The sequence below is a fragment of the Alexandromys fortis genome, unplaced genomic scaffold (assembly GCF_014885135.2).
Source record: "Alexandromys fortis isolate MF-2015 unplaced genomic scaffold, M_Fortis_MF-2015_v1.1 scaffold_18, whole genome shotgun sequence".
Lineage (NCBI taxonomy): Eukaryota > Metazoa > Chordata > Mammalia > Rodentia > Cricetidae > Alexandromys > Alexandromys fortis.
In genome coordinates this window covers 2,174,333-2,193,386 of record NW_026067897.1, presented here as the reverse complement: position 1 = coordinate 2,193,386, position 19,054 = coordinate 2,174,333, and the positions used below count along the sequence as shown (strand labels likewise).

General features: G+C 38.1%; 1 protein-coding gene across 1 annotated transcript in view; it reads left to right on the top strand.

The window, feature by feature from the left end:
- The first annotated feature begins 6,512 nt into the window (after positions 1–6,512).
- Calb1 (calbindin 1) overlaps positions 6,513–19,054 on the top strand; it is a 22,737-nt gene continuing 10,195 nt past the window's right edge. Inside the window, exons 1-3 of the mRNA XM_050165827.1 lie at positions 6,513–6,702; positions 7,183–7,259; positions 10,708–10,782. Coding sequence (XP_050021784.1) covers positions 6,624–6,702; positions 7,183–7,259; positions 10,708–10,782 — 231 coding nt within the window. The 5' untranslated portion in view covers positions 6,513–6,623. The remainder of the gene's footprint in view (positions 6,703–7,182; positions 7,260–10,707; positions 10,783–19,054) is intronic.

The following is a 19,054-nucleotide window of genomic DNA, read 5'->3' as shown; positions in this document are numbered from 1 at the left end:
TGCCTTCAGTGAGCAAAAGCTGTCTTCCAATAAGGTCAGCTCCCTCTCATTAGGTAAGCCCTGCAGATACATGAAAGCAGACTCTCCAAGCCAAACTATTGTTCCCAGGCATTTTTACTCTGTTCAGAAATGTTAGCACCCTGGAAGAAACATACTTCCCCCAACACCTAGATAGCAAAGGCATAGAGTCCTCTTACTAAAACATCTATATAAACATTTCAACTGTTAGGCAAGGGTTTGTAAAACTTTTTCGCAAACACAAGCTGCTAATATAGTAAGTCTCTCACCTTAAAGGCTTGATTAATCTATTAAAAATCCTATGTGTGTTAGGGTAAATATAAAACACTCATTTTCATTTCAGATTAAATTGATTAGACATCCATTAAGAAGGGGTGACAGGGACATTCCTGTCAGTCATTTCATTTAGATGGAGAGGGAGTAACATGACTTTTAAAAATGTTAAATTTGAACCTGGCAGCTGTTTTGTACATTGTCTGCAAGTAATTTTTTTTCTTTTCCAGCCTTTATTTTTTAGTCTACCATTTTTATTATAGTCCAAATAAAGGAAATCAATCATAAAAAATTCTATGTGTGTGATCATCTCATTAGATGCTGAAAACCTTTTGACAAAATCCAATACCCTTTCATGATAAAGGTCTTAGAGGGATTACGGATACAAGGAACATATCTAAATATAATAAAAACAATATACAGCAAGTGAACTGCCCACATCAAATTAAATGGAGAAAAACTCAAAGCAATTCCTCTAAAGTTAGGAATAAAACAAAACTGTCTAGTCTCTCCATATCTATTTAATATAATACTTAAAGTTCTAGCTAGAATAATATGACAATTGAAGGAGATCAAGAGGATACAAACTGGAAAGGAAGAAGTCAAAGTATTCTTATTTTCAAAGTATATGATAGTATACATAAGCAACCCAAAATATTCTACCAGAGAACTCCTACAGCTGATAAATACCTCCAGCAAAGCTGAATACAATATTAACTCAAAAAAATTCTGTAGTCCTTTTATGTACAAATGATAAACAGCCTGAGAAAGAAATCAGGGAAATTACATCCTTTACAATAGCCACAAATAATATAAAATATCTTGGGCTAACTCTATCCAAAGAAGTGAAAGAACTGCATGACAAGAATTTCAAGTCTTTGAAGAAAGAAATTGAAGAAGATATCAGAAGATGGAAGGATCTCCCATGCTCTTGGATTGGTAGGATCAGCATAGTGATAGTGGCCATCTTATCAAAAGCAATCTATAGATTCAATACAATCCCCATCTAAATCCCAACACAATTCTTTACAGACCTTGAAAGAATAATAGTCAACTTCGTATGGAAAAACAAAAGCAAGAAAAAGAAAGCCAGGTAACTAAAACAATCCTGTGCAATAAAAAAAAAATTGCCAGAGGTATCACCATCCCTGATCTTTAGCTCTACTACAGAGCTATAGTAATAAAAACAGTAAGGTACTGTCATAGAAACAAACAGGTGGATAAATGGAATTAAGTTGAAGACTTGGACATAAATCCACACACCTTTGGACACCTGATTTTCCACAAAGGAGCCAACATTATAATGGAAAAAAAAAGTATCTTCAACAAACAGTGCTGGTATAACTGAATGTCAGTAAGTAGAAGAATGCAAATAGATCCATATCTATCCCGATGCGCAAAACTCAGATCCAAGTGGGTCAAAGACCTTAACATAAATCCATCCACACTGGACCTAATAGAAGAGAAAGTGGGAAGAAGCTTTGAACACACGGGCACAGGAGACCACTTCCTAAATATAACACCAGCAGCACAAACACTGAGAGCAACAACAAATTAATGGGACCTCCTGAAACTGAGATGCTTCTGTGAGGCAAAGGACACAGTCAAAAAAAAAAAAAATGACAGTCTACAGAATGGGAAAAGATCTTCACCAACCCTATATCAAACAGAGGACTGATCTCCAGAATATATAAAGAACTCAAGAAACTAGAAATCAAAATACCCAATAATCCAATTTAAAAATTGGGTACAGATCTAAACAGAGAATTCTCAACAGAAGGCTATCAAGTGGCTGAAAGACACTTATGAAATTATTCAATATCCCTAGCCATCAGGGAAATGCAAATCAAAACCACTCTGAGATGCCCATCTTACAGATGTCAGAATGGCTAAGATCAAAAACACAAACAACAGCTTACATTGGAGAGAATGTGGAGCAAGGGGAACACTCCTCCATTGCTAGTAGGCGTGCAAACTTGTAAGGCACTTTGGAAATCAATATAGTGGTTTCCAACAAAATTGGCAATGATCTACCTCAAGACCCAGGTATACCACCCTTGGGCATATACCCAAGGAAGTGCAATTATACCACATGGGCACTTGCTCAGCTCTGTTCATAACAGCTTTATTTCTAGTAGCCAGAACCTGGAAACAACCTAGATGTTCCTCAATCAAAAAATGGATAAAGAAAACGTGGTATATGAATGACATCATGAAATTTGCAGGAAAATGAATGGATCTAGAAAAAAGATCATATTTAATGAGGTAACCTGGACCCAGAAAGACAAAATTGGAATATACCCACTCGTAAGTGATATTAGCTGTTAAGTAAAGGATAACCCACAGAAGAACTAACCTGGGCTCATAGGAGTTCACAGACTCTGAACCTACAATCAGGGAGCCTACGTGGAACTGACCTAGGCAGGCACTCTGCATATCTGTTATTGCTCTGTACCTTGGCCAACTTGTGGGACTCCTAACAATGAGAGCAGCAGCTGCTCCTAATCCTTTGGCTGGCTCTTGAGAACCTATTCCTCATACTGGGTTGCCTTACCCAGCCTTAACGCAAGGGGAGGTGTTGAGTCTTACCTCAACTTGATTTGCCATGCTTTGCTGATAGCCATGGGACGCCTCTCCGTTTCTGAACAGAAACAAGGAGGCAGTGAGAGGTAGGAGAATAGGAGGAACTGGAAAGTAAGGTGGGGTGTAAAATAAATAAATAAATTTAATTTTAAAAGATCCTATGTGTGGACAGGTTCATAGGAGAGTGTGATAGAGTCCTTCTTCCATGTACTGGAATCTATAGGAAAATATCTGAAAGTTTGCTTTTCTGAATGAAGGCTAAGAAAGCATTCATTCAACCTGGGAGGTTCCGGACCTTCCATATGCATAGTGATTAGAACTGACGATAGAGGCCTGAGTCTGCCTGGAGAAGCAATAATTCAGCAACATGAAATGCAAAAGAGTTTGATTGTGCCGAAGATTGTTTTTTCTACCTTTATGACATGTGGGATCATAAACCCTTTCACCTTGATGCCGGGTAATGAGGCCTATAAAACAAGTCATAAAAGTGCTTTGACATGCGTTTGGAAAGTTTAATCTTATGGAACAATCTCACTACTCAATGAGTGTGTACTTTTCCCAGAATCCTAGAAAGTGAGAGGTGCCTGAACATTGGAAAAGTAATGCCCTCCCTACCCTGGAGGTTAATCTACTGAAAACCTCAGGTGGCAGAAGGCAGACATAGTTCTTAAGTTACTTCAGATCTGTAGAACTGAAACAGTCTTTCATGCTCTTAAGAAGAAATCAATTTTGAAATGGCCCCAAAATATGTCTAAAAAGAGATGGATTTGAAATGAGAATCTAGAACCAACAGTACTTTAAAAGAGAAAGATGTTTTATGAAGTTACATTTCTTCTGCTTAAAAAGAAATTTTAAGAAAACTAAAATGACTTTAGAAAATCCAAAATGTAAATTTAAGGAATTGAGACAATAATATTCAAAGATGATGAGTATCCCATGCTTGCTGCTTGTTAATTTTAATTGATACAAATTTTAAGAATTAACCTAAAAATGCTCATTAGAATTAAATTTTATTTTATGTATGCTTTTGAACCAACAATAGTACCTCATAACCAGAAACCATGTACATCTGAAATAAATATCTTCAGGTGTTTGCCATAGTGGAACACTATTCCACTAGAAGACATAGAATGTCTACAATTAGAATAAATCAATAAAATATTAGCCAAACCTCTAAAAGTGTAGGTTAGACACTGGTGATAATGCTGGAAGGGTGCCCTTCCATTAGTACTTAGACAGAAGATGATATACAGAATATAGAATCTTTTCTCTAAAAGCAAATAACCAAATCATCATATGTATATATCTTTATGTCTGTGTAAGCTTGGAATTTTTAATGCTGATGACCTCGGAACAGCACTAAGCACTAACTTAAAGGGACTTCAAATCCCTATATAAGTGTCCCCCAAAATAATTCAGCATGAAATAGAAATGGAATGTACTTCCTTATCCCACAACTCCATGCAAATTTTGTATTTCTTTCCCACCTACTTCTCAGCAAGCCACAGCACGCAAGCATTCCAACATGGATTATGAAGTTTCCTAGTGACAAGTAAAAAAAAAAAAGTTTTCATATAATGAGTTCAGAAAAGTGATCATTATATAATATTTTAACTTCTTAAAATTGTCTTTTAATACTTACAATTTAAGATAATTTTTTTAAAAAAAGTTTAAATATTTGAAAATTTAAATAAACTTATACTACAACCTGTGAAGATTTTGTTTTATCTTTTCAGGTAAAATATTAGTTATAATTATGAAAATAGTAAAGCATTGTTCTCTTTTCTTTGTCCAGGCCATGTTTGTTTAGTTAGTTAACTTGTAATATTTCTCTTTGTCTTTAAGAGTAATCAAAGTCTAGACATTACTGTCTTTATCAGAATAAGGTAGAGTCCTAATAAGTCTCAAGTCATTCCTGTCAATTTCAAAGTCTATCTTCCACATCAGCCCAAATTTACATAGAACCTTAATAAATACAAATGGGCCATTTTAATAATTTTCTAGGAATGAAATCAACTTGTTCGAGCTGTTGGTGTTTCATTTTGACTGTTCCTCCTTAGACCCCAAAGTGTCTACCTCAGAATAGGCTTTTCTGTGTGAGGATTTGAGTTGGGTAAGTTGAGTTTCAGTTTTCCCTGGAAATTAGAAGGTTTGAGCACAAAAGTACCTTATATGCATTGTATCAAAACACCCGGTCACATTTGGGTATGTGACTACATCACCCTAAGGTTAAACTCAATGCTTTTTTTTCCCCATTACTTCCAGGATCTAGCAGAGTACTTGACATAAAAGGTATTCAGTTTATTGAATAAATAAAAGTATGAGAAATTGGGCATATCTAAAACCCTTTAATGTAGAATAATATAAAGTTGCTAACCTCTTAGAGTTTAGCTTGCCTCTTACATTTGTGAGAATCTGATCAAGTGAAGAAAGTAAAAAGAATTTACGTTCATGGAACTGTAAAGTATTATGACTACAATACCTGTGTGGAGAAGCCAAAGGAAATTCTCCTAGTCTTGAGATGATGGTTTTGAACGATTTCATAAAGTCTCACAATTCCACTCCTGGAGAGATTCACAGTCTCAGATACACAAATGTGGACAGCTTCACATTTGATTACACAGTTGAAAAATGTGGAGCTTGGTGAGCTTGTTTTGAAAGTTTCTACCACACTTTTTTGCTTTTGCATTATTGTAACCAGACGCTTGGGACACATTTTTAGCAGACAATAAGGTCTCAAAAAATTGACGTCTAGACAACCCAGATGTACTAATGTAGATGATAACCCAAATACAGCATATGTTATATTAAAAATGCCAACTGTAACATGTAACTGCATAGTTTTCTCCACCTCTAGTGATTTCCAGTTTCTGAAAATTCTTAGGAGAAGAACAGTAAACGGGGCTCTTTCTGAGTCACTGGTTTACCTGGTGACCAGGAGTCACATTTTTTTCTGTTTGTACTTTGTAAGATTCAAGGGAGAAGCTAATTGTATTGCTAAAATCGCTTCCTTCCTAACATCTTAAATTTTTATGAGTTAATTCTATTGCATTTCAATGATTCTACTTCCAGCTTGAAAAAGCAACAACATTAAAAGCAGCGTAATCCTGCTTTCTCCGGTCTGTAAGGACAGCTCACATCTTAAACAGCCACGTGACGGTCTTCGTTAGCTCAAGATGAGGCACTGTTGAGGCTATCCAGCCCATCGTATACATTAATCAAATTAAACTAATACCTGGCAGTCTGATGTTGTCCAAATAAATACTGGACTGCCTGGATAAACAATAAGCAACCATAATCACCACCAACGTGGTTTACACCCCCCTCCATCAGCTTTCCTTTCCATCTGAAAATCAAACCAGGCAAGGGGGACTGAGTCTCCCTGGACCAGGAGACTCTGAGGAGAAAGGAGTCTAAGCAAGGGATCCCCACCACCTGCTGCTTTCTTGACTCTAAAACTCCATTTCCATCTATTTCCAGGGAAGAGAGAAATCTGAAGGGGAGGGGGAAAGGTTGGCGAGAGCCAGAGGCGGGAGCTAGGAAAGGGAGGCAGGAGGAGGCGTGGCCCGGCCTGGAGCCGGCGGGATAAATACGGAGAACTGGGTGCGGGGTGCAGAGAACTCCGGAGGACGCCCGAACGGAGCAGCACCGCGGACAGCGCCCGCCGCCCGCGCCGCGTCCAGCTCAGCCTGCGCTGCCCTCTCGCCCTGAGGTTCCCGCTCAGCGCTCTGATAACTCGCCCCTGCACCATGGCAGAATCCCACCTGCAATCATCCCTGATCACAGCCTCACAGTTTTTCGAGATCTGGCTTCATTTCGACGCTGACGGTGATTATTTTCTTTTTAACCCCTTCAAGACCCGTTCCCATTCCTTTCTTCCCTGCCCTTTCGCTCCAGTGATCCTCTTTATCTCAACCGCCCTTTTCTTCTTCCATCATCCTGCCTCGTCTTTTCTTTCCACCCGTGGCTGACGACCCATCAGCCTGGAAGTTTGCATTGCTTGTACGGCACCCCCACGCTGTAAGCGTTCGCCTTTCTAGGAACAGCAATGGTAGGACGGAGAGCAAAAATTGGGAAACCCTGTCCCCCAAAAGTTTCCAAGGCTCCCCCAAAACACCCCCACTCTCCTCTTTTGCCCTCGATGTGGTTGAAGTTTGACACTTCGGCAGGGGAGCGCTACAGCAGCTGTCCCCATTGCTGATTAATCAGGGCTCAGGCTACCTAGGCTCCCAGGACAGCTATCCTAGAAAGGACCAAGAAGAAACTTAAACAGACATTTGATACCTGGGTGCCTCTTTGTCTTTGCAGGAAGTGGTTACCTGGAAGGAAAGGAGCTGCAGAACTTGATCCAGGAGCTTCTGCAGGCGCGAAAGAAGGCTGGATTGGTAGGCTTGGGCTTGTGAAAGTCCCTTCACCCCTAAAACATACCTATTCTTGTCTTTCATGAAAGAGGTTTGGTGGGTGAAAGTCAAGACTTACTAAGAAAGGCGAGAAAGAACCTCTTTCCAAATTGCGTCAGGAGGAAAAGTGTGTGGTGTGTTTGTGTGTGTATGTGTGTGTATGTGTGTGTGTGTGTGTGCGCGCGTGTGTGTAGGGTAGGGGAGTCTAAAAAAGTCCCTGTTGTCTTAAATCAGACATATATAGTCTATATCCGTCTTTTCCTTAATAGGTTTTAAAAGGGAACATTGATGTGTGAGACCTTTTATCAGATGTGCATCTGTATCGCTGAGTTGGTTGGATGATTTCTGACTTCTCTTTCCTAGACACTAAGTTGGGGGTAGAAATACATTTCTGCCCCTTTGTGGCCAAGAGTAGATCTGCAGTTTCTATTGCCAATTTTTGCTGCGATGTTGGTGTAGCTGGGGGATGGGAGTTGAGGAAACAGCTTGCCTTCACCCTTATCCCTGAGAAAAAATAACCAACTTGCAACATAAGTGTGAGTGAGAATTTGGCAAGAAACATTTTTTTATTTTTTGTTGGAGAGAAACTCTAAAATCAGGAAAGCAATAAAACAAAGCATTTTAAGAGTTCAATGTATTGTAGAAAGAAAAAAATTCTGTTGAGAAACTATTAGAAATGATTCTTAAAAAGCTATAGTTTTGACTTAAACCATTGGTTAGACAAATGATAATTATTGGTTATAAATTGATTCCTTTGGGCCAAATGTATTTGTTGGAAAAAGATGATGTCAACATAAAAAAATAAAATGTATCCAACCAGCTTTTAATCATATGAGATGTTTGTAAAAAGGAGAACAGGTTGAGAAATTTACAGGTCCGTTGACATTTATGTAAGACTGCCTTTCAGACAGCAATGTTGGATTTGGAGTAGTTAAATATTAATGTTCTTCATTCCTTAGACTACGATTACAAATACATTTTTACATTGAAGACAATATCCATATCATTCCTAGATATCATGTATCATGTCACCATTTTCAGTGCTGGGGGATGTGATGTACTAACAGGACTATGTTTGCTGTTTTGTTATTCTTCTGTCTATGGTGAAACTTGTATAATAGGCATCCTTATACAACATATCAGAAGGAAATCCCACAAGGTTGTAATGTACTCTAATGTAAGCAGATTATGAAGTCTCTAAAATCTTGCCAGACTGACTGTAAACTGGATCATGCTCTGGGGAGTCTTTAGCTCAAGTCTAATACAGTATAATCTAAAAGTGTAATAGAACTAGATCCAATAAAGATGTCTTCTATGCACTTTGCCCCATTTCCACCATGTGCGTTACCATGCAAATAAACTCATGTAATGCTAGCACTGTGAGCCTCTGGGTCTTAGCTGATGAGACTAAAGTAATTTCCTTCCTCACTTAAAATAGAGTAAACACATATGGAAAGTTTTGTTTCTCATATAAATTATAATTACAACCTTGGATAGTGCTTCTAACAGCTAAATGAACATATTTCAATTATCCAGAAGTAACTTTAGTATTACTAGAGATTTACTTCCATCCTATAAATACAAATATTCATGAGTTCTGTGTTTTTTATAGATTTTTTTCCTCCTCATTTTAACACTTCTACTTTTTGTATATGTATGTATATATATACATATATATATATATACTTAAAAATATAAAAACAAAAAACAAAGCAGAGTTCAGATGGGATATATAGAGTTTAAGCTTATTTTTTTTTCTGCTCCCTAATTTTGATCTGTAAGAAGCCTTAATCATATTATAATTTGATAAGACTCATCTTTTGCAAAAGCATATGTCATATCAAGTTGCTTAATACCTTGATATCTGGGTATTTTATGGATTATGTAATAGACTGGTTGGATAACTAAAAACTCTAAATTAAGATCTAGATTAATAATTCATATATATTGGGCACATTTCAGTTATACTAGTGATCTGCTGCCATAAACCTACCTTTATATATTTCTTTTCTTTAAAAAAACACATGTGCCGACCTGATAACCCAGACCTCTTCTCATATCCTGACTTATTGAGACAAAGAAAAGCATTTATTTGGTTCATTATAATAATGTGAAATTTCACATCTCCACCAAGTGACTATGATACCCCAGGAGACCAATTCTGAGCTCACTCTCCTGCTTAAATAAGGTCTCATCTTGGGTTTATTCTCATCTTCATGAGTCTTCAGTTGATGGTACTGATTATACATGCTCCTCGCTACTTAAAACACATATTACAACCCATTTGCTACCCAGCAACTTTCCAAGCTACATACCAAGTCTGCTTCTAGAGCCAGTAATGTCATATCATTTTAATATTTAATAATACAACTTTTGTTTTGTTCACTTAGAGATATACGAAAATCTGGAATTCCTATTCCCTTGCTTGACACTATTGAGCCAGACACTTTCATTTTCTTATAGGTGCTTCTGTGACAGAATTTGATAGATGCAAATTGAAAATTACCCTTAGTAGAAGGGTTCTTTCAGGACCACAGTGTAATTAAATTAATTTATTGTTGCTTGCTACTTTGGTTCTATTACATATTTACAATTATTTCTAAAGGTTAATGCTTTAGAGCTTCAATGTGGTCCAGATTGTATTAGGCCAGCTATCTACCGTAAACTTGTATGGCTGACGCTGTTTGTTACGGTGAAAATTGAGACCTTAATTTGCTTTCCCAAAAAGATGGAATAGGGTATTAGTAACAACTGGCCTATTTTAAATACACAAGTTCATGTAACAGAGACACTTTAACTGGGCTTTGCTTAAGACCCAAGAGTTAAAAGCTAAAATAGCTTACAACTCATAACTTTCTAATGTGTCAATATGTAAAGAGATTTAAAAAGGAAAGTCAAAAGAAAAGGTAGAATAGTCTTGAGGCAAGGGTAAATAAGGGCAGCTTGGAGAATTGTTTCTCATGGTCCTGGGAAAGGCAAAGTTCAGACACATATAATTTGTGGCCTAAAATTTGGTCTTCGGTATTGCCCAGCTCCTAGTGAAACACAAATTTGTTAGGTCATTTTCTTCTCTCACAACTTCTCTCACAACATTTAATTTTCTAATTGTATGTAATGAACAAACATCTATTTCAAGCCCAAAAGATTCATTGCCCACAAACAGGATCCCTCCACATATACATATTTCTCTTGTCCAAGTCAAATGCCGACTCCACCTCCCATAGACAAGATACTGTGTTAAAATACGGAGATGTTATACGACAAGACTGTGCAGAAAAAAATGAAATAAGACCTTCCATAAAGCAAACTTTTAAAAGTATATTAACAGCGATTCTATTTCAATTTTCATTTTTCTCTGCAGTGAATTATCAACGTCATTACAAGGACAGTTTTTCACAAACATCTTACCACCTGATTTTTTTTTTTATTTTAGGAGTTATCACCTGAGATGAAAACCTTTGTGGATCAGTACGGGCAGAGAGATGATGGAAAAATAGGAATCGTAGAGGTAAGAAACCTAAGCTCTTGTCTGATTTAATGAATGAACATCAACTTTGCAATTATAGAGTCATTAAGTCAAGTGTAACTCACACATAGAGGCCATTCGATGTCAACATCCTATCTTCTCTTTCAACACACCAAACTAAGATGGCAGAAACTTGAGAGGAAACTGAAGAGTTTAATGCAGTCCCAGTCCTAGATTAAAAGCGTTATAAGAAAACTGAGAAGAGAAACGCTGTCTCTCTCCCAGCCCTGTCGCTGACATTAGCAGAACAAGCAAATCCCATCTTCTGGGTGAGCACTGCCCACCCCACACACCCTCAGCACAGTGGCCAAGTACCCAATTAATTTGTTAACGATTAGCGGTGTAAACTTTCTGTAATGTTTTAAAACCAAATGCTTTCAGTGCTGAGGTGTCATGGCGAAAGGCTGCATTCTGGTTTCTGGAATTCTATTTCATATTGACGGATGTGCCCTTATCAAAAGCACAAGGGCTTTTCCATCATGAGTGAACACTTCACGGTCTGGTATAGGTACACATTTAAAGAAGTTAAAGCAGTGAATGGCAAATCTTGTCTTTTGACGGTGACTTCTCCTCTTTAAGACATTGAATTATGTCTATAAATCAGGGAAAGGAAATCAATTATTTATCCATCTATAGTGTCTACTTGCAAAATAGTTGCTGCTTCCCTTATTTCTGTTGGTGATACCTCAGCTCTGTGTAGCTCCGTCATCTATTACAATCTTGGTAGAAAGCTTTTTCCTAGAAAAATAAATAAGGACATATTTTAAAATATGAAATATCATGGTCACAATTATGTTCATAAAGCCTTCTCAGTCTCTTCAGTTGTGAAGTGCCTTGGCCTTCAAAAGTTTGTGATAGTTCACTTTTTATTTAGAAAGTTAACCTGGTTTCCAAATAATTGATCGTATTAGGACACTTGTAGTGCCAGTGTGAAATATACAGACTTTTAAACGCCTACTACAAATAGAGTGAAGGGGGGGACAGACTATTATTATCTTTGTAATTAAAACTTCTCCCTGGAGTATATGCTTCCCCTTTTGCCTGTGCGCGGCTCATTACTGTATAAATAGATAACTGTCATTGAACTTACAGCTGATATAGAGGCCGACTAATCAAGACAAGAATAATAAAATTATGCTTAAGAATGTAAGCGAAATGAGATAAATAATTACTCAAAACTAGTTTGAACGTCTAATATGAGTGATTCTTCTAAACTGGCAATTTCAGAATTTGGAGTGCTTTATAATTCTAGTTGAGGGAAGATTACCATCTTACATTTAGCAATTTCACCTTGAAGCCTTCCAATGGACTCAGTTCTTTATTAAAAGTCACTTATTGGGTGTTGCAAGGCTGTGTAGTAAATGAATAGGATCTATTCACAAAGTGTTACATTTTTAAATAGGTAGAATCGATGGATACAGATTATGCTGTGTGTGATACAGTCCTACCCTTTCAGACATAACGTTTCAACTTTCATGTGGATGAGAAGTTAGCACTCAGCAGATGTACTGTCTTAAGATACAGTGAAATGCAGTCTCCACAAGTTTGAGATAAGAACTGTTAGGCAAGAAGGGGTTTGTGTGCATAAAAAAATGGAAGCAAAAGAAGATGAATAAAGAGGGAGAGAATAGTAAACCTGCTAAACAACATACCCTCATAACACGGTGCACCGTACAGCTGTGAGCCCTTATCAGTTATTAGCCAAGATTTTGGAGGAAGCAGCTGAAAGAGATTCTCTAAAGAAAAGAGAATTTAAAAATGAAAGATTGGAAGGAGATTGCTGCAGTAGTTCCTAACGCATGTCCAGGGTAGCTAAGTAAGAGACGAGAAAAGATAAGTCTTGAGGTAGGCCTGGGAAAAAGAAGTAAAATGTTGCAGAAAACAGGGAGACCATGGGGAATGTGTACACTCATGGTTTGCCCTCTCGTATCACCATAAAATGGTACTAAATGCAATTTATCCCATACCCAACTTGATACGTGATCTTACCTGCTGAGAAATCCTGCCTATTGCATGGTGCTCCAATATAAAAGGCCTAGCAGGCTAGGCAAGAGCACAAACCCCCATGTTTCCCAAGTACATCATAATCTCCTTCTTAGCCAGTACACACTGCCTTAGTGTTCACAGAAAGGGGTTGAATTGACTTGTATGTTATACTCTTTTAATAGTTAGACCCCAGGGCTCATTGAAGTCTAATCAAAGGAAACTAATAAGTATGCAGTAATCTGCTTCCCTGTGGGAACTACCCAACTGAATTTAAAGAAAGGAAATTCAGTACCTAATTTTCAATATTCCGACCTGATACAATAAACTGACACTTTCTATAACATGTATTTTTACCTACACATATTCATAGGAAAAATGTTGATATTTTTAATATCCTGAATGCGTTAATTTAATCACTTATTAGATTTCAAAATTCACATGAAGATGGCTCAGAAATAACAAGACTGTTAATATGAACTCCAAAGTGGAGCATTGATAATTTGAGATAACTTAACGACTACCGTGGCAATCAGAAATGTTCTAAATTTATTCAGGCTAATATAGTTCTGCTGTAAAGAAGGTCCATTAAAATAATTAAGGAGGGAGAATGAATGGCCTAGCAGGTCATGGAATTCCTTTCTCTAGGTCTCACATGAAGTACACATGGATGCCTCCTTCTGCTAATTGTCAAATCTTGAAGCAATGTGTAGGAATCTATCAGCCTCTCTAGACTTAGCATTCTATCTGTCCTGGTCAGTGAGTGCACAGAAAAAAAAGAATAGATCTAAAAGCTATTTTAATCTAAAAACTGTAACAACAGTCAAAGGGAAGCAGACACTTCTCTGGCCATCTCCTGTCTTCCACAGTGGGATTTAAGTGTGCACGTTTAGCCTAGGAGAAGGTTTACTGAGGGGGAGGGCAGAATACTTATCTATTTTAGAACTGGAGAAACTGATTACTGGGAAAATAGGGCTTGAAATTTTGTTCTAAACAGACTTTTTAAAATGAGTTCATAACTGTTTTGAGTAAAGGGTGCTGATGGTAAGGGATCAATGTCTCAAAACCAAAACTATTAGACCATCTGACTTCAAAACTGCCTCAAACTACAAATTACATAAAAACAGTCTCAGGACATCTGCTTCCTGGACTATGAGCAAGCATGACTATGTTCTAACTTCATGTGTCTATTATGAGCATAAGCATCAAATGAGATAATTCGTGTCAAACAAATAGACCACGGTAAAAACCTAGTATGCATATTTGGCATTATCACCAAATACAGAAATGAGTTACTGAAAACCCTACTCTATTGTTCTAAATGCCAAAAGCTTCTTTCTCCTTCTTACATAATTTATTAAATTCAGGTTATTAAACTCAAATACTTTTAAGTTCATGACTATTTACCTTCCACATCCCCTGGATTCGCTTCTCATTGGCGGGAAAAAAAATGCTCCTTTGGCTTCCAAATATAAAAAGAAATCTTTGTCTTAAATGCTTAGGAAAGGTGACATGTCCCATAGTCGCTTTAAATGTGTTGAATTCTGTTCTTGTGCATGTTGACATGTCTGTTGTAGCTATTTGTCTCTCTGTGAAGTCACCCTCATGGGTACTCCTCTGACACATAGCATTTGGCTTTATTTTTGTACGTATCTTTTGCTTAGAAATTAAGGGGAAAGATCTTTTGAAAAGATCTGTCTTCCTGTAAGAGTCTGACTGGGAGTAACTATGAATCACCAGCAATCGGCATAGTGGCCTACAATTCACCAGCCAGATAAGGCATGGCTAGTATTTCAACTCTTTCTAAAGCAGGGGCCCCAAATTATACTAGGGAGGGAAAGGAAATGGCAAAGAACATACGTGAGACTCCTTTAGGGTTGAGTTCTCTGAAAGCAAACCTGAGTTTCCATAGGAAGTACTTGGGTATCCCTTGCTACAGAAGTAAAGTCAGCCCCTGGCCTGAAGGGTGCTGGGCCCCTCAATGGAGGCTTTCTCTGTAATGAACTCTGAAGTGGGGGTGCTACTTCAGAAATCCCAAGTTTTGACCAAAAGGATACCCACTTTGTGTGGTTTAACCATGAGCTGCAGTCTCCTTAGAGGCATAGGCATCTTCAGCCCAGACAGTTTCTCTGAGGGGCAGCTGAGTACACAGCAGTATTTCTGGAAGCAGAAGCAGTTGCGGATAGTATCTCCCAAGGTCCACCCATCCTCTATCCACAGACCAGGCAAGCATCTTCCAAGGTCCATCCCAGCCTCTATCCACAGACCAGCAAGCATCTTCCAAGGTCCATTCCAGCCTCCATCCATAGACCAGGCAAGCATCTCCCAAGGTCCATCCCAGCCTCTATCCACAGCTCAGGCATCAGCTGAATCATGTCTAAGGGAACTTTACTTCCCTGGGTTTACAGCTGACGATCACTCATTGCATCAGGAAAATATTTATTGATGCAGTTGCTAGGCAAAGAAAGAATCGAGAAAATCCTCAAGGACACAGGTAAGTAGAAAGAAGTTTGTTCCTCCACTGTCAGTGCCAAGCAACCAGTTCCATAAGCTAAGACCTAAGGAGTTCTGTCTGTCTTGCCTTCCATTCTCCCCCTTGTTTCATTCTACTATTTTCTGAAATTCACACTAAAGATTGGGGACTTCAAGAAAGGAAAATCAGTTGAGCCAGTGACTAAAAAATTACCAACAATCCTGAAAGCAGGACTAGGAATTTCTGTGGACATTAGTAACTTAGCAAATCTAAGAATAAAGCCATCCTACTGAGCATCTTCTGGGAAAGACCTTTAGCACATCCTAGACCTTCCTTGTCTTAATTGGGACAGTGGCAGTGGTGGTGCCCAACTTTAATCCCAGTACTCGGGAGGCAGAGACAGGTGGATCTCTGAGTTGAGGTCAGCCTGGTCTACAGAGTGAATTCCAAGGTAGTCTGAGCTACACAGAGAAACTTTGTATTGAAAAAAACGAAAAGGAGGAGGAATATGAGACCATGACTCTCTTTATATTTGACATTCTAAAAATCTCTGGTCTTTACGTGAGTCACATAAACTTTACAAAACAAATTGGGTAAATTTTCCTAATCTTGCATCTAAACATTACTTACTTGTATATTCTTTTACTATTCTACTTTTAAATATTTGGTGGATTTTCAGAAGTATCCTTTTTAAGAGAATTCATTATTTCTTAGTTTAAGGCAACAGATATTTTATAAATTTCAAGTAACATAGAAAATGATGTAAGTAAAGGTTGTTGACTCTATAGCCTGTCAATAAAGTATTTCTAATTTTAAAAGAAATCACAAGCATGTGTTCTAGGCATGCAATATGCTGGGTTCCATTGCCTTCAGATGGGCAAATCATGAAGACTGGAAACTCTCTGAGCTCCTGAAATGGCCTGGGAGAGATCCACTCCAAACATTAAAAGTTGCATACCAATAAGCAAAGGAAGAGTTGAGATTGGCTATTCCAGTCCTAAACAGGTGCTTGCGTTATCCACAGCTGTGACATTTCACAGACTTGAGAACGACACTAAACCTTCTCTATAGGATAGAGATACCGCTACCACCAAGTTCTGTAGGTCAACTTGACTCATCACTGACATGCTTCCTCGTTCTTTATGACCTAGAATTTCTATTTTGTTACTTCATCCTCATCTTTCTCCTGGATAAATCTTTCCTCCCTTCGCTCCTCACATCCTCTGAAGCCCTAAAAGAATCATTCTCCAGAATGCCTTCAGTATTGTACACTGGTCTTTAGGAGCATGACTATTTCTCCTCTCTTTGGAGACCCTCTCTGTATCCAGTTCTCTCTTTCCTTTCTTCTCTTCTCCCTTAGCTTTAGGGGAGACCTGCTCTCTGGGTCTAACTTATGATTCTTTAATAATGAAAATCATTTACAGTAACTTTCTACTAGGGGCCCACATACAGATGCAAAGAAAAGAAAAACTCATGAAGAAGATGAGTTCTAGATTTCATTGAGTATAAGGAAGCATGGCTCCTCACAGACAACAGTAGCAATCACCAATAAGTGCTTCCTTTGCATTCCAAGAGAGAAGAAGCAACCAAGTCATCCTCCTGCTGTAATCAAGGAGCATGGTGTGGACTTAATTTGTTTTGAGACAAGGTTTTTCTGTGTAGCTTTGGAGCCTGTTCTAGACTCATTCTGTAGACTAGGCTGGCCTCTAATTCATAGAGATCTACCTGCCTCTGCCTCCTGAGAGCTGGAGTTAAAGCATGTGCCACCACAGCTTTTTGCAGTCTTAATTTATTAAGTAATCAAATTTAATTGAGTTCCAGAGTCTCCAAGTCACTAGGGCAGATCACTCAATCTCAGCATCCTCAATTCAAAAGTTTGTGCTTTGAATTATATTGAACTGTATTGTTTCTGGGACGCAGAATTTTGTAGGTAAAGCAATCAACTATGCAGATCAAATAAGACTTGACTGTAGTACTAAGATACCTGAAATATATGTATATTATATATACATAATATATGCAATTGCACATTACAGTAATATAAGTGTATTTATAGACTAAAACCTGATTTAATTTCTAAAATCACTGGCAAATCGTAAAGCCCTATTTTCATATTTTAGGTTCATTATCATCTACCCACACTAGTGGCATTGGCTTTTAGTTAAGATGTTTCTGACTGGATTCTACTAAATAGTCTAGCAAGGTTTATTTATTTGCCTTTCACCTTGTTGTAATCCCCATACATAAGGACTATGCACAGAACTGGTGTAATGTGAGGTATTTTTTTTTAAGATCTGAAAACAGAGCACTTTAAAGCACGTGTTGCACAGCTATCAGGAGCATGAGGTGGCTTGCACGTAGAGTGAACTGATGATTTACATTAAACTCCAAACTTCGATGGGACCAAAAGTTTGGAAAACTTTTAAGTAGGTGATTTAGTTGAGCATTTCAGACACCTTTTGACATTCATTTCAACCCCCGCTTCTTAAATCAGAGAGAGCAACCTACATGGGTCACCATCAATGTGGTAACAGTACAAGGTTTCTGAGAACACAAAAAAACAAAAGTTAATTCAGAATTAAGAGGGTAATGACCCCAAGGTGTTCCTGGGATCACCCACCTTGCACGACTACTGCCTTGGTGCCGACCACACGTGTTCAGCTGGCACTGCCCATGCGTCGCACCAGGCAACACTGCAAGCATTGCCGGGCCACCCCCCATAGGACTGCCGTGTGCTATGAATTGCAGTCTCTTTTGCTGTAGGCAGGAACTTTTCTGCTTTCAGAGAAGCTCAATCGTTTAATTACGGAAAACAGAGACTCTTAATGTTTTCCTACTGTCGTTCCTCAGCACGTTACAAATTAATTACGTCTTTGTATGATGTTGCAGTATTCGATTTTAAAGTTTTCTGTTAGAGTTGTCAAATTGAATTTCACAAAAATTTGTTAAGTTCTAGTTTGGGATAAGAACAATGTTTTCAACAATTTCTGTAATGATGTAAAAACATGGTAGTGCCATTTTATATTTCATATTTATGTGAAATGCTGTTCACAGTAGTGACAGTTTTACCATACTTCTTGGAATTGTCGCAGATGGATCAGTTCTAAAAGACTGAAGATGCTCTGCACCCTGCAGTATCAAACATCCAGCCGAGATTTAATCTTCATATAAAAACATTTTAGTTCATCTTTAATAAATGATAAAATTATATAAAGGAATTCCTTTAAACTAAATTGTTATGTCTTCTTATCAGTAATTGTTTGTTTGCAATTTTATATTATGAATGCCTGGGGTCACATAAAACTTTCTCAGGAGAAAAGGAGATATATGTGGGAGAAATTTAAGTAGCTGTTTTAGACAGGTTTAAAGTCTTCGTAACAAGGATAAGGGTCCGTGTCTTTGCTTCAGGGAATTTACCCACTGCTGAACATGAGTCAGATGTTGCATGTGAAGATTTACTCTTCAGTGGTGAAGAGTCTTCCCAACAGCACAGTTTGAGCCAGGGACATTCATTTCTCCTTCACCTCCTTCTCCTGGTGATGATGATACTAAGGGCCAGGGCAGCTGGGGAAGTTGTCAGGGACCACAGCTCATTAGCAGCAGAGCCAGAAATAGAAGTCACATCGGCAGTGGAGCCATCAATCCAGCTCCCTTCTTCTCCACATGCAATAGATTATATTAGTCTTAAAATGGGATCTGTGGCTCTTTATTCCTCAAAAGAGGAGAGGAGGGAGAGAGAGGTGGAGAGAGAAAGAGAGAGAGAGAGAGAGAGAGAGAGAGAGAGAGAGAGAGAGAGAG